Here is a 15,285-nt window from a genome sequence, read left to right as displayed (position 1 = left end):
TCGCAGAGAGGTTGAAGACAACTCTGTTTATTTTCTCTGGCATTCGTTCACCTTAACCATCTTGCTCTTCTGTTCCTTAAGACCGTTCCCATCGGCTTGTGGACTAGAGTGCCTTGCAACTGGGAAGGTGAAAGTGGCTGCGTGCCGTATGTGCGCACATGTGAAGTTGTGTGTGAGAGGGCGTACGGAGATAGAGAGGGCACAACTGCTCCTCATACGTGACTTCTGAAGCCCCTCATCCTTTCCTCCAGGAGAGAGAGACCACCAGGGGACCTTGTCCGACGGTTTGGAGAAAAGGAGAGGAGGAGATACGAGGGGAAGACTCACGTTAGGAGCGATGCATCACTCGGGCAACACCAGCAGCAGAGCTAAAGCCCTCTCTCAAGAGACCGGTAAGAGCTCTGCAGAACCGTGTGTGTGAGTCTGTTTTGTGTGTGAGAGAGAGTGCTACTGAACTGTGAAATAAACTAATTCAGACCCTGCTGGAAATAAAAACAACAACAGCACATTATGTATTGGATGCTGGTGGCTTCTTAGCTAGCTAAAAACTTCCTTGGTCAACCAGCTTCTTCAGAAAGACCATGAAGGACTAAGTTTTGCTGCTGAAGATCATGGATGTGCTGCTCCACCAGTTGGATCAGCAACCAAACCAGGCAATGTGAAAATCGAAGCTGGTCGGTCCAGCAGTGATGCTCAGCTTAGACTAAAAGAGTGTCGGAGAACGTCAATCATTCTCCCTATGCGTGCATCTAGCAGTCGGAAAATCACAGATAACGTGGCATGCATCATCGGAGAGATTACATTTTTTGTTTATGCCTTCAGCTGCTAACCTATTGTCTAAATGTTGTTCTCGGTAGACACTCTTGGCACATTAGATTGATGTAGGTTGATGGTAGTTCGGATGAGTGACGTCTGGCTGAGGGTGGCGAATGGATGTGCCTCCAGCTGGTACATCTCCTCCCTCTCATTTAATTATTCATGCATGTGCGAGTTCCAATATTTACAAGCCTGCAGTTTAGCCTAATTTACCTCCCAGAGTAAACTGACTGAATTGCCAAATTTGATCAAATTTGCATATGGGCAGGAAAAAAACTGAGCGCTTTGTTTAGGGAACATTGTTGCTGAGTAGCTAAGGAATGTTTGGGTGGGGGGTGAAGTTGGGGTGATGCTATGTCTCCAGGGAATTGCAAAGTAAATTAGGAATTCTGTCTGTTTTGACTGCATTTGAATGATTTTTAGGTTAAAGGCCGACTACGTTCATGGTGGGAATGCCTGAGGCAGGTTGTTTACAGCTGTCTAACTGAAACTGCCATCTCTGTTGTTGCTGCTAGTAGCCATAAGTGAGATGTTTGATGAGCTTATGAAATATTGTGCTATTTAGTATTCCGGTGATCTCAAGTTCCCATGGTGACTGTTAAGATGTGGAATGTCATTAGTCTTTAACAGTGTGTGAAAACCATAGTGTTTATCCTTATACCTGACCAGACTATATAGTTATCCATTTGATTATAACTTTTTAATTTGAGTGTGTAAAACAAAAATGAACTAAATGCAAAAAATCTGCTCATATTTTTTATTTATTTATTTTTTTCTCACATGCACAAACATTCATGCGTGTGAAAGCTCACTTGGCTTTGCTATCCTTTCAATTCTACACCAAACTCGCCTTAGAGGTTTGTGTAAACAGACCTGACTAGAGAGGAGAAGCATAGTGCGAGAAAGCGAATGAAAGGGTGAAAAGATTATAATAGCAGACATGGTGATAGATACAATTTAATTTAACCCAGTACATGTACTTGAGTGTTTTGTTAAATACACAATCAGTGATGGCAACGTGTAGCTACAAAGCACTGAGCGGCTTCTAATCAAGACCCCTAAATCACTTCTAGGCCTGCCTGAACTGATAACACTGCATTTTGAGGATTTTCAAGTCCAGCGGCACACACATTCACAGCTGACCTCAGCAAAACACACACACACAACATCACACACTGCAAGCTGATGTAGAATTAAAGACAGAATCTCAGCTTTGGAGGAAGCAAGGGAGCATAAAGCGTTCCCTTGCTTTCCGTCTCTTTTCTCCTGCAGTGAGCTAGTTTAATGGACCCTGGGTCTGTTTGAAAGCCATATGCCTGATGACAGCTCATTTGATCAAACAAAATGAACTGTGAGATGGATAGAGTGATCAAGAGATGGCTCATCTTAATTGGCTCTGTTTACCTCGCTGAGTGGGGGTCTGGTTGTGGCGACAGGGACAAACGTCCATTAGGAAGAGAGAAAGAGAAAGATTTTAATTGAAACTATGGATACTATTAACCCTGCCACCCAGGGCTCTCATTATCACCTCATTAGTGTAGTGGAAAGGTATAAGGAACAAATTCTAATATTGTTGCAATAGTTTTCAAAGTGTAAACACAGCTGTTTACTGTTGCTGTTATAATGCCTCATAGCAGTGGAGAATCAAACATGTTAGAGAATAAACATGCAATATGTGTAATCCTGTGCTGTTAAATATCACATCTAACTTTTGTAAATATGTACACCTACAACCGTATGTAGAGGAGGTGTGTATTTGTATGCATGGTCATTTCTGTGTGAGGCCACGCATACATGCTGGGAGGCTTGTGGAGAGGAGAAAAGAGGAGAGGGGACAGCGTACAAGACTCCTGCAGTCAGCTGCGTACCTGCCGGTCCACAGACCTCCCTGCTCGCCTCAGCCTCCAGAAAGCTCACCCCCCACCAATAGCCATCAAAAAGAATTCTAGAGCAAAATCATATCAAGCGATTTTCCTTTCTCTAGTTTGACATCTTCTCCTGATCCCCATCTCTTTCTCTTTCCGTTGCTCAGACACCACCACCCCCTGCTGGAGACTTGAGTTACTGCATGCAACTCAGAAAGGCACCAGCAGCGCAGGTGGGTGAGATGAGACACATTGCGTTTAACCCCAGAGCACAGCATCAGCGCTTCCTGGGCTTTTGTGTTGACACAGATGTGTGAAAATCGAGATGCTGTTTAGTGTTTGTTCCGCTTTGCTCTTTCTATTGTGCTAGTCATGTGTCACACTAGCAGTAATTCATCAGCCAACACGTGGTGCATGAATCATGATCTAATCTACATATGCTGGTTGTAAACATTCTTTCATTGTATTTGTGTGATGCAGAATGTGTCAAATAGATTCAGAGGGTGTGTGTAGGGGCCTTGGGATGAGTCAGGATGGTTTATTGGTGAGGTTGACTCATTTGTAACATATTTTTTTTCTCTCAAATTGTAGATTTCAAGTTTTCTAATGGGTTAAATTAGGATAAATATCTTTACTAAGGGGACTTTAGTGAGATGACAGTGTGCTGTGCAGTCAAAGTAAAGTAAATTCATCTTAAATTCATCCAATTTAAAGAAACACCTCTTTAGCTATCAAACTACTGCTTATGTCATAAAAACCATTGCTTTTGTCCTCAAACCAGACACTGTTGATGATGTTCCTGTTGTTATGCATTATTCAAGTGAAGTGACATGATGTGTAGTCATGATATAATCATTATTATTATATGATAGATATGCTATTATATATTTTTTGAAATATGAATAAAATATGAATCGTTCAAAAACTAGATATAGTTATATATTACTTTTATGTATATTAATTATTCTTATTGTTGTTGTGTTTTTTTTTTTTACAAGAAATATTATAAATATTTTGTCCCTGTGACAATTTGATTATAGTACCATTGATGTTTGGGGTCTGTAAGTTGTATATATTTATTTACTTTATTAACGCTTTTATTCCGCAAGGATGCATTAAATTAATGTGTACTGTTTCAGCAAAACATCTGCTTCAAATAAATGCAGTTCTTTTGAAATATAATTAATATGCATTTTTCACAAAAATATTAAGCAGCACAGCTCTCTTCAGTATTGATAATATTAATAAATGTTTCTTGTCTACCTGATCAACCTATTAGAATAATTTAAGAAGGGTCATGTGACTCTGAAGATTATGCAGAAAATACAGTTTTGGCACCACAGGTATACGTTATATTTTAAAGTATATTAAATGGAAAACAGTTATTTTAAATTGGAGTAATATTTCACAATATTACTGTTTGTACTGTATTTTTGATTCAAATAAATGCAGCCTTAGAGACTAATTTCAAGAATATTAAACTGACACCTATTGTCATCGATTTTGCTGTTAGTAGCTTTTTTATTTATTTATTTTGCCAGTGCTAACAAATAACCGTTGCATTTTAAACTTTAATGCTAAGAATCGTAAAAAAAAAACTTAAAAAAACAGCGTCCATTCGATTGTAGTCTGTCCAGCTGTTTTTTGAACACTAGAATCTGTCTTTAAAATCAGGGAAATTATACAGGGTTTCCTTAAGGTCATTACATCATTAAGATAACTTGCCCACTAGTGGTTTATGAAAATAAGTCGTTTTGCACATCCCTAATGGGGGCAGCATGATAAAGTCCCCGTGGGCTTGCATGCGGAGCTCTTGAAAAGGATGTGTGTGCGTGTGCGTCATGGGTGCGCTATTAAGCAGATGGTTGTTAAGCTCTGTGTGATGTGGGTGCTGCTTGATTTCCATCTCAGCAACAAGAAGCCCACACGTCTTCTCTCGTTTTCTCATTCATTCCCTCTGTTTCTCATTTGCTCCGTCTCTTTCTCATCTTGGCCTCTCTCTCGATCAACTGATGGTCGTAAACTCAGTGATTGACCTTTCCGCTGACAGTATTTACAACTTAATCACATCCTCCGTAGCTAGTTCTCCCTCGGCTCCTCCATGGCATATGCTGTTTTTGCAGCCTCGCTCCTTCACTCTGTCACCTCTTCACACATTTACTCATTTTTCAACACTTTCTATTAGCTTCTGCTGATCTTCCAGTTGGTTTGAGCCAGAGCTAAGTTTTAGCAAATGGATGACTGATCTACTTGGGTTCCTAACGCTTTTGGGCCGATCTGTGAGGACGACATGTCCTCAATCACACTTGAAAGCATTTGTTTTTTTAGATTATGCATTTTCCCTCTTTGCACCTTTCTAGTGCTGTGTCCTTCACAGTGAAGGTCATTGGGAGATTCAGCCCAGCCTCCTGTGTCTCTGTGGATGGAGGACAAGCGGTGTTGTAAATCAGACGTCACAACCTCCCTGCATCAGCAGCAGAAATGGAGAATGCAGATATGTGGCGAAGCTGCTAATGCTTTTGCAATACCAATGCACAATTACTTATAATGGAAATAAACTGAAACTGAGAAGGAGATGAAGAGGGGTAGAATGGGATTTGTGTGTGCATTTCTCCTCATCTCTTCTCATCTTGTACTTTCTCTTCCTGCCTCTTCTTTTGTCCCATTTCTTGTCTTGTCTCATTTTCTCATTCTTGTTGATGCAGCTTTTTCAGTTTGCCTCTTCTTGTCTCAGTTTGTCCTTTTTGCTACATTTTGTATCATGTTGATGCCGGAATGTCTTTTTTCTTGTCATTTTGTCTCATCTTGGTTTGTCTCATTTCTTCTCCATCTTGTCTTTTACTTGTCTTATTCTGACTCAACTGGCCTCTTTTTTTTCCATTTTGCCTTGTCTAACCTTTTCCTTCCTTGACTCATTTCAGTTTGTCTTTCGCTAGACTTGTCTTTTCTCTTCTCCCGTCACATTTTATTGTCTTCTTTTCTGTCTTCTCTCAGTTTCATCTTGATCATCTTGTTGTTTACTCTTCACCTCAAAACGTGCTGAAGTGTTTCTTCACTTTTTGGTTTGTCTCGGTTTGTCTCTTCTCTTGTCACATTTTACTTAGTATTTTTATTCTCATTAAGACTCCACTGGTCTCCTCTTTTCTCATTTGGTCTCGACACCTTATATTTTTTGACCCATTTCAATTTGTCCTGGCTCTTTTTTTTTTCTAATCTTCTCGCTCTCTTCCTTTTCTTCTCTTCAGTTTGTGTTACCATTAACTAGATGAAGAGAAATCAGGAGCTTGTGATACTGTATAAAGAATGAGTGTTCAGTATGGCAAATGTTTTTAGAGCCTGTCAACACAGACATTATGTACTTCAATAGTCACAATAACAATATGTGTGATTAGTCTCTAACACTCGAATATTAAATGGCTGAAAATGCCGTATGAAACGCTCCCTCTGCCCACATAATGGCACATTATAAATGTGCAGTTGATTCATATGTTGAATTCACAGTCAAGTGAGGTGACTCGACAGGTGAATAATTAACTCAGTTAAACTCAACCGCCTAATATTCCTTGGTGACACACACAGCAGACACGGCCAACTGCTGTAAACAGCATTTGTTCTTCTGTAATCAGGTGCTGTTACAGCCAGAAGAATGAGGGAAAAATTAGCATGGAGAGGCCTCGGAGAGACAATCTCGAGCTCTGAGTGTTTAAACCCATCATTGGTTCACCTGTCATCTCCTCCATGTGTGCAGCACTTTCACAGATGTGCAGAAAGGAAGGGAAAATGTTTGTGTGAGAGTATGTGTGTGTGTTAAGACTGGGTGATTGAGCAAAAAAAAAAAAAAACATACATGTGTGTATATAATTTTATACATGTATGTTTGCATTTTGGTGTATATATATATATATATATATATATATATATATATATATATATATATATATATATATATATATATATATAATGTGCCACATTCAGTGGTGCTGTAAAAATGTCTGGCTCTGTATATTCACATTGTTTCTTAATCATCCTAAGTATCTCATGTAAGTAGCACAAAGCAGCCCATCCCATTAACATCCACACAAATATATCTAGTGCGATATTAACAGCATAGCGAGACCTTTACCTACTGACACATTCGTAGTGTCACATGGTATAAACGGTCATACCACCCAGCTCTAGTTGGTGTTTATTTGATTAGGCATGTCGATATAAGTGTGTTATGAGTGTGTGTGTGTGTGTGTGTGTGTGTGTTTAAGGTTGTGTGTTTAGTGGGCCTGGCCTGTTGCTATGGTTGGATGGAGGTATTCATTTTCTCTGCAGTAATTTGGCCGCTGATTGTGTCTGTATGTATGTGTGTGTGTGTTTGACTGTCTGGCAAGCTGGCCAGTTTCACGCATCATTTCCCTGGCTGCTCGCTCGAGCACTGCTGCTGCATGTGAACCAGCTACGCATCTCACAAACCAGCATTTCTACACCTCCCCGTGTCCCGTGGATCCTCTGTCTCCTTCACCTAATCGCTCTCCTCCTGTCCCCTGTGCTGTTGCGAGTGATGCAATCTGGGCGGTGCGATTGCTCATTGTCATATATTAAACTCTCATTGTGTTCCAGATATATCGAGTCTCTCTGGGCCTCGAGACTCAATAGCACAGCAGTCCCCTGATGCCAAGAGGAACGAAGCCCCTTGGCCAACACTCATTAAGCTTTTTGTGTGGCTATTCAGGTAGCTATCTCTGTCACGTCTGGGTAAAGGAAAGCCTCTTGGCACCCGTGACACCATGTGACAGCTTGGCTGTCAGTGCACATTGACCTAAAGATCGCTCTCTACATTGAGAACGAGAACTTCGGTTAGAGCCAGCTGTCAGCAGCATATCTCCTCGGCCAGACACAAGCGAACGCCAAGCTCACCTGAACCTAAACTCGAGAATACACACCCTGGATGCAAGCGCAGGTGAAAATGACAGTCTGCTGAAGCCGTTCCCACCCTGTCTTTGGATGGTGCAGGAGGGGGTTAGTCCCTAATGCTTGTTTGCCCTCCACTTCCCGAGATCGACATCTTTTGATGCACGCAAGATTAGGGTTTGACTGTCAGAAAGATTGAGCAACTTGCGAGAAAGGTCATGCGGGCGAGAAATGGTGTGTGAATGAGCACAGAACTCGGGAAATAGATTTTAGCCCATTTGTCATAAGAGTCTTTTGCCCCTGTGTGTTCATGTGTTTTAGGCAAGCGGACATCTGTGTGTGTTTTCAGGAGACAGATGCCTGAGAAAGGAGATCTGTGTAAAATGGTCTATTGAGCTATTATCTGAGCAGACGCTAATGATGGGGAGAGGGGCGACGGCAATGTGACCTTGCCTTGGGGACAATAACAGCATGAAATCCAGCTTCTTGCATCTGTGTGTGTGTGTTTGGCTCGGAGGAACGACAGTTGGTTAAATGGGCAAAGAGGCTTGGAGACGAGAGGGCAATGTGGCATTTTCATCCATCATTCTTGATCACCCAGTGACGTCACCTCTAAACACTGAGCACAGCTGTCATTTCACTCGCACACACCTACAGTACACTCACTCTGGAACTAACTGAAAGTAAATGTTAAAAAATAAAATTTATTTATATACATCTCTCTCTCTCCCTTTATATATATATATACACACACACACACACAAATATAGAAGCCTGTTACTAAGAAAATAGTATACTATTTTTGAGCAAGTGTGCACTAAATTGATCAAGAATAACAAAGACATTTATGATTTTTTTTACATTTATGTAACCTTACAGTACATAAATATGTACATCAGGGTTATTATAATTAATGAAAACTAACATTAAAGCCACTAAAAAAAGACAAATATTTTTATTTGATTTCAAATAAAACAAATGTTAACAGAAATAAAATAAAACTGTTTGATTCAGCTAGTTGTCAAGGCAACATGACGTATTTTAATTTAGTTTATCTTAATGTGCTAAAATAACTCAAACTTAAATATAATATAGATGTATATTTAAAAAAAAGAAAAACTATGAATGAAAACTAATTTAAAATATTAATAAATAGTATTTTGTAAAATACTATAATAGTATTTTGATGATGCTAAAATATCACACACACACACACATATGTAAAGTACATGTTTGTGTATAATTTGCAAGTGTGTGTTCATGCGTTTACATGCGTTAATACTCATACAGCATGTGGATTGCACAAAGGTAACGCGGGGCCACTCTTGGCCTTGTGCCGTCTGAAGCAGCGTGCTGTTAGCATTCCTTGCACTGACTCCAGATTGGTATTGATCTGCCATCCGCTCCATTCATTGCCAAATCTCTCAGCGGCACACGCCAATACACCTGCCCCTGCAAACATTCACACGCACTGGCACACTGTATTAACAGGTGTGTCCATAGATTCATTCACACACTAAGTCTCCAGTCGTATGCCTCTGTTGCATTCAATAAACACCATCCCACTATAGGAACTCGCTGGATACGAGAGCTTTGTTTTCAGACTGATGTTTCCTGTGGATCTTAGATACGCTCTCTTGCCACCTTACTCTCTTAAACCTGGCAGGTGTGGGCACAGATGGCGCACGGGCTTATCGAATATCAACACACAAAAAAGGAAGAAAATCTTTTAAGTGCTGCAGTGGGGGAAGGGGACAGTTTCTTTCCTATGCTTCATCCTCCTGGGAGACTGTGTGTGGGGCTTGTGTCCCGATCATGAGTTTTGAATTTGTCAATGGAAGTGCTTTGAATTTCAAACAGATCAATGGGTAGAAGTAGAGGCCTGAGCCTAGTGAGTTTCTATGGAAGAAAGTCAACATCCCCTCCTCTCTACCTTTGTTATTGTGACGGCTCAACACCCCGCTGTCCACATTACGCCCGTGCACACACCATCTACTCAAGTTCTGCCACATCCACGCAGTCACTGTGTGTTACAGTGGCCTCGCTGTGAACCACCCTGCTGGTAAGTGCTGTCAAAGCTAGAGGAAGTGCAGTCCAGCTCGCCGAGACATGGATCTGGGCAGAGCTGCTTCCCACTGGCTCCATGCAGGAGTGCAGCTCTCAGGCTTTGATTTGGAGCGGCTGTGATGGCTGATCTCAGACCTGTTTGTGCACAGTTGCCCTAACACAATGCACAAGCATCTGCTTTTGGACCAGAGGTGAGGAATAGCAAACTCTAAAGCCAGCAAGAAATAAATAGTCAACATAAGAAAAGAGGATTTATTTATTGTTTGTTAACCAGGGAATGCTCATTGATGTTTCACAGTTAAATGGTTATATATGCAGTTCAATATTCATAATGCTCATTTTTTTAGCTTTGGATTTTCTGACAGTTTAACAGGAATGAAGCCGTTCTGGTTATGTGCATTAGCAAAATTATGTTTAGGCTGACACTGATGAGAGAAACGTTCTTTTTATGATCCAATTAATTTCAGATGGATACAGTCCCATCATACACTTTTCCACCACATTACCATGCATTGCATTACAGAAGTAAAATGGGTTGAAAATGCTCTTTCATGTTGACTTTAGACAGAAATCTTGAGAGCGTGTTTTTCATTCAGAGAGATCAGAGAGTTATTGTTATGGAATGCTAATGAGCAAGGCCGTCAGCAGTCGTGCTCTGTATTACACAGGAAATCAAACTGTCAGTGTCTGAAATAGTACAGATCATACATGTCCCTGTAATACCATAAAGTCAGTTCATGACCTGCATTTCTATTGTTGCATCATGGGCAGAATTGTTTGTGTGGTAGTGTATTATGTGTATGTGTGTAGTCTCACCGACCGTCTGCTTCACACACAATAGATGTGTTTTATCTGCCTTGGTGCAAGCATATCACTATCATTTGCATATCCTTCTCTCCTCTCTTTCTCTCTCTCACATGCACACACACACACACTTGGTGAGGACGTGGGCAGGAGGATTAAGAGTGTAATGCTGTCTAATCCTGCAGGTAGACTCCACGACTTCTCTCGATCACCTCTCCTCCAACAGGGTGCACAAGAACGAGGGGTCGGAGTGAAATGGCCCACTTTTGCTTTAATGACAACAGAGATGCTTGTAAAACCCGATGCTCGTGTTTGCCAGCAGGATTTGAGACGGATCCAAAGAGCATCTTGAGCTTCAGTGGAAGCAATAAGATTCACATGATCAATGTCAAAAATTTGCTTATTTGATTAGTAACCTAGAAATAGCACAGACTTTTAAATAACACTGCTTTTGTACTTCAATGGTAGTACTGTAAAATTTTTCAAGGCAAGACATTTATTTAATCCATTAAGTATAGCATGTTTTTCCGTGTATATATATATATATATATATATATATATATATATATATATATATATATATATATATATATATATATATTAGAAACAATTTTATATACTGATTTAGAGGCTGAACTAATGCTACATTTGATTATAATATGCACTTTTCTAGTGAATATAGCAAGTCATTTATTTAACCCATTAAATAAAATAGACTTTTGGTATATTTTTATTTTAGTCACACAAACCTGTGAAAATAAACTGTTTAATGCTAAGGATTTATACAGAAATTACAAGCACCGAAATTTTGCATAAGAAATATGAGTATAAAAAATAAAGGCTGAAAGAAATTCACCGTCTATATGAACATAAATATAATTTATATTTTTAAAGACGTATTTATTAAATATTACGTTTTATTTAGAATTGGTTTCATGACAATGGCCAAGATCGAGGTTGCAATGATTCTGAGTTAAATTTCAGTATGCCTTGTATTTTTTTCTCCATATTTCCATATTTATTTTAACTGCACGCCCCATATAATCCCGAACACACACAAATACATGGAAACACACCCCCAGATGCATTCATAGCATAAAGTAAATGAATGAAGAAGAAGATGGTAAATGTGTGGGTGAGTGCAGTGCGGTGTGGAGGCTCGGGGCATTAGCGCTCTGGGCTGACTGTGGCCATCGATCGCAGGCTGGTCTGCTGATGGGGATGAATCATTCTCCCTCTGTCTCATTAAACACAGCCTGGCCTGCCCTCCTCATCATTACTCTTCTCCCATCCTCTCTTCTCATTCTCTCCTTCGCATTTTCTGTCTCTTGCTCTCTCTCTCTCCCTCTCTCTCCTCACACACACTTCAAGATAAGGATTTTCTGTGAGTGCACTGTTCACACGCGGATGGACCTTTAGACTCAGGGTGATGTTGCTGTTTTTAGCACCTCTAACAGCTCAGGCTCAGTCTGACGTGGCCTGATAAAGCTATGAATCCGTATTTTCTTTTAGTGCCTTCAAGTCAGAAGTTTAGTGATGCGCTAGAGTGGTCAGTAAAACTCAATAAAGTGTACAGCGATTGTTGTCTTTCTCCCCCACAAAGACACGCCGATATAAACACGGACACAATTTTTATATTTCCCTCAAGCAGCCGTAAAGCAGTTTGTTCAATCGTTAGAAACGGGCTGAGAGATGTCCTGCTCTGTAATTTCGCTTCCCCTCAGATTTGAGAGGTGATTTGTAAACCCTTGAAGATTCAACACTGCACTCGTGTAATCAAGGAGTCATTAGCAGGGAAATTGACCCTCGCTTTATATTCATTCCCACCGTTTTACACTTGGTGGTCTCCTTTTATCCCTCCCTGTCTGTCCTGTCATCTGTCACTTGTTTTCTATTCAAGCTGTTAAAGGGGTAGTGAATGGATGAAATAATTTGTTTATTTGCTTCCAAAGACTTGTAATATGGCATGTCTAATTTGGACTTGTATTTATTTATTTGGAGCCCCAGTATCCATTTACATTTATTTTATGCTAAAAAGCAGTCTGATGAACCTCTGGCTTGACACAATGCTGAACTTTTCCTTGTGATCAAAGTCCTCTTACGTGATCATCCAGATTTGACTTTCACCTAAATACCTTCAGAAAACCTAAAGAGAATATTATGTAAGTGTGACCTCGATACCACAGCGGACTGAGAATGAGGTGCTGAAACTAGGCAAAGTGACACATCTAAATTGTCAGAGCGTAAGCAGTGAAAATAGAGTTCCTACAGTACAAAGCATGAACCATTAGCCATATCTCTGAACTAAAACTGAATTCACTAGTCTTCCTTCCTTTGAACTCATTCAACTTCTCTATGTAGAAGTCTATTAAAACATTCAACCTGCACAATGAAAGTTTGACAAACCAATAACCTGTATCAGCCTGGCCATCAGAATCCATGTTCTCTCCACTGGCATACTTAATTCTCTGAGGAACGGCATGTTAGAGAGAAAGTGTGCTTGAAATTACAGACCTCCTGGTGTTTTCTGAGAAATAGGGGTCTTATGGACTCTTACTGTATGTTTCCATGCCAACTAACCACGACTCTGATTCTTGTGATTGATACCAGGCCCTAATAGGTGATGTACTAGGTTATTAGACTGTGTATGTGCAAAGAGTATGAACGAACTGTGGTGAGTTGAGAAAAGATGAAGCATCATGAAGGTGTGTATCCATTTTTAGAGTCGCATCTCCTTTCTCCTGTCCTTAGGGGGTCACTGATAGAATCAATGCTATTGCTGATTATATCAGAGTAAAGAAACAGTTTATCTGACACATACATTACTTGTTCAGAGCCGATATCCAGGTTTAGCCCTGTCATATCAGCGGGAAGCGCCATGATTCAAAGGAACCAAATTTATGTCTGTTTTTACGGTTTGCAGATAGATGTTTGGCCATGATGAAGAGCTCTTAATGGCCACCCGATATATATTGATGAGCTGTGCAGCGAGTAAACTAGTGTAATTGGCAGGCTATCGCTTCATAATAGCGCCGTTTCTCTTCTCTTCCTAACAGAGAGAATGCTAATGCCCAGAGCGTCTTTACCGCTCACACCTGCTCACTCTCCTGTCCTATTTCTCAGCTTGGGATAACGGAAGCTGAATATGTGATTGTATGTTTCAGACCGCAGGTTTAGCACTCACAAACCTTTTGCCTGGAGCATAGTTTTCAGGGCTCGTAGATATACGCCACAAGACCCTTAAACAAGAGTAACCGTCTGCGTGTAAGCTCCATTTTACCTCCCCGTTGACTTACGCCATGCAAGGCTGTGATAATGCATTAGAGCCAAGTCATGTTGCTACTGATCAGCAGTATAACAGACGTCTCTTGCTGTACTAAACTCTCTACAGTCATTAGGAAGTCCGTTTGAAGATGATGCTCAATGGCCCCATGGGAGTAGACTGCTCTCTCTGATATTACACCTATAGAAAGTGTTTTTGATCTTCAAAAGGTGCACTGGGTTTAATCAGATGCCGTTGAAGATTTTCTTTCTTTCAAATGCGGCAGAAATCCTGCTAATCAGTGTTCTAAAATCTTTGTGCAAATGTTGTAATTAGTCATAATGTTTTTCGTTCACCTGAGCCCTGTGAGAGAAAGAGATTTTCTCTTTGGCTGATGAGAAGAGGATGGGCTATGTTATTAAACCTCAGGGAGAGAAGTTCAGCCTCCTCAACATTCAGACTACTTTGTGTGAATGTCTGGACGGAGATTCCTTCAGAGAGAGGATGATGTCCTACTCCCAAAGGGCATGTCGAGGGGATCTTTTTCATAGGAATGGTGTTAGGAGGGAGACATTCAGTCTTTGTCTTTTCCCCAGAAAATGAGAATGGTAGTAAGTATTATATCTGAAGAAAATGCTAGGTGCTTACCCAACCAAAAGTTATCGCTTTGCTTGAATGTGACTGGTAGATCCCAGGGTGTTGCTGAGCAGATGAATGCTAAGGCATTATTATTATAATTTTTTTATGTCACTATGCAATTACTTGGATGTTTAGTTTCATGCCCAAGTCTCTGATAGGATCGGATTTCACGTTTTTAACTAATATTTCCTTTCTTTTAACAATACAATAAAAAAAATTACAAATTCTTTACATTACAAAATCACAGTTGTCTAAGTGTACATTATCAAAACTTTGGATCAATAAAATTATATATATACAGTATATATATATATATATATATATATATATATATATATATATATATATATATTAATAAATTAGTGTTTTTATTCAGAATATATATACGTATATAAATACTGTCACTTTTAATCAACTTTATTGATTTGTGCGTGAGTAGTCAATCAAACCCAAATGAGATTAGTTTATTGTGCCACACAGCTTTATTTATTTACCACACACAAGGAGAAATCTTGTTACCTCGGTTTGGCTGCTAATCAGAGGTGTAAAGTTTGATGAGTTATTTATTTCTGTCCCCTTGGCTCTCAAGGTGTTCTCTTTGCTCTTGAAACAATTAAACGGCAGTGAAGGCGAGAGCAACGTGAAAGCAGGTGTAATTTGAATTCTCTGTGCAGACGGAGAGACAGGAAATGAATGTGACGGGATCAGAAGACATCGCTGCTTTGTTACGGATCTCAATTAGAGCCGATTGCAATGGGAGAACTCCAAATATTGATCTCAAATGCACAAAAAAGCTCTCTAATAGAGTCGAGGCAGCAAAGTAATTTGAATGTGCTGCAATCTAAATTCTATTTCCTCTGGTTCTCACACAATGAAACAATCAAGGTACGTGTAGCATTTCGAAAAAATGCAAATCTTGAAATTGTTGTGTTC

The 15,285-nt window shown here is 40.0% G+C and overlaps 1 protein-coding gene across 1 annotated transcript in view; it reads left to right on the top strand.

Moving 5' to 3' along the window:
* The window catches only part of LOC128027289 (teneurin-2), a 410,843-nt gene that overhangs the window by 260,849 nt on the left and 134,709 nt on the right, over positions 1-15,285 (top strand). Inside the window, exon 5 of the mRNA XM_052614746.1 lies at positions 252-392. Within this exon, the coding sequence (XP_052470706.1) occupies positions 252-392 (141 nt within the window). The remainder of the gene's footprint in view (positions 1-251; positions 393-15,285) is intronic.

This window comes from Carassius gibelio, chromosome A14 (genome assembly GCF_023724105.1).
Source record: "Carassius gibelio isolate Cgi1373 ecotype wild population from Czech Republic chromosome A14, carGib1.2-hapl.c, whole genome shotgun sequence".
Taxonomy (NCBI): domain Eukaryota; kingdom Metazoa; phylum Chordata; class Actinopteri; order Cypriniformes; family Cyprinidae; genus Carassius; species Carassius gibelio.
The sequence above is the reverse complement of the archived record's forward strand: the minus strand, read 5'-3'. Positions and strand labels throughout refer to the sequence as shown.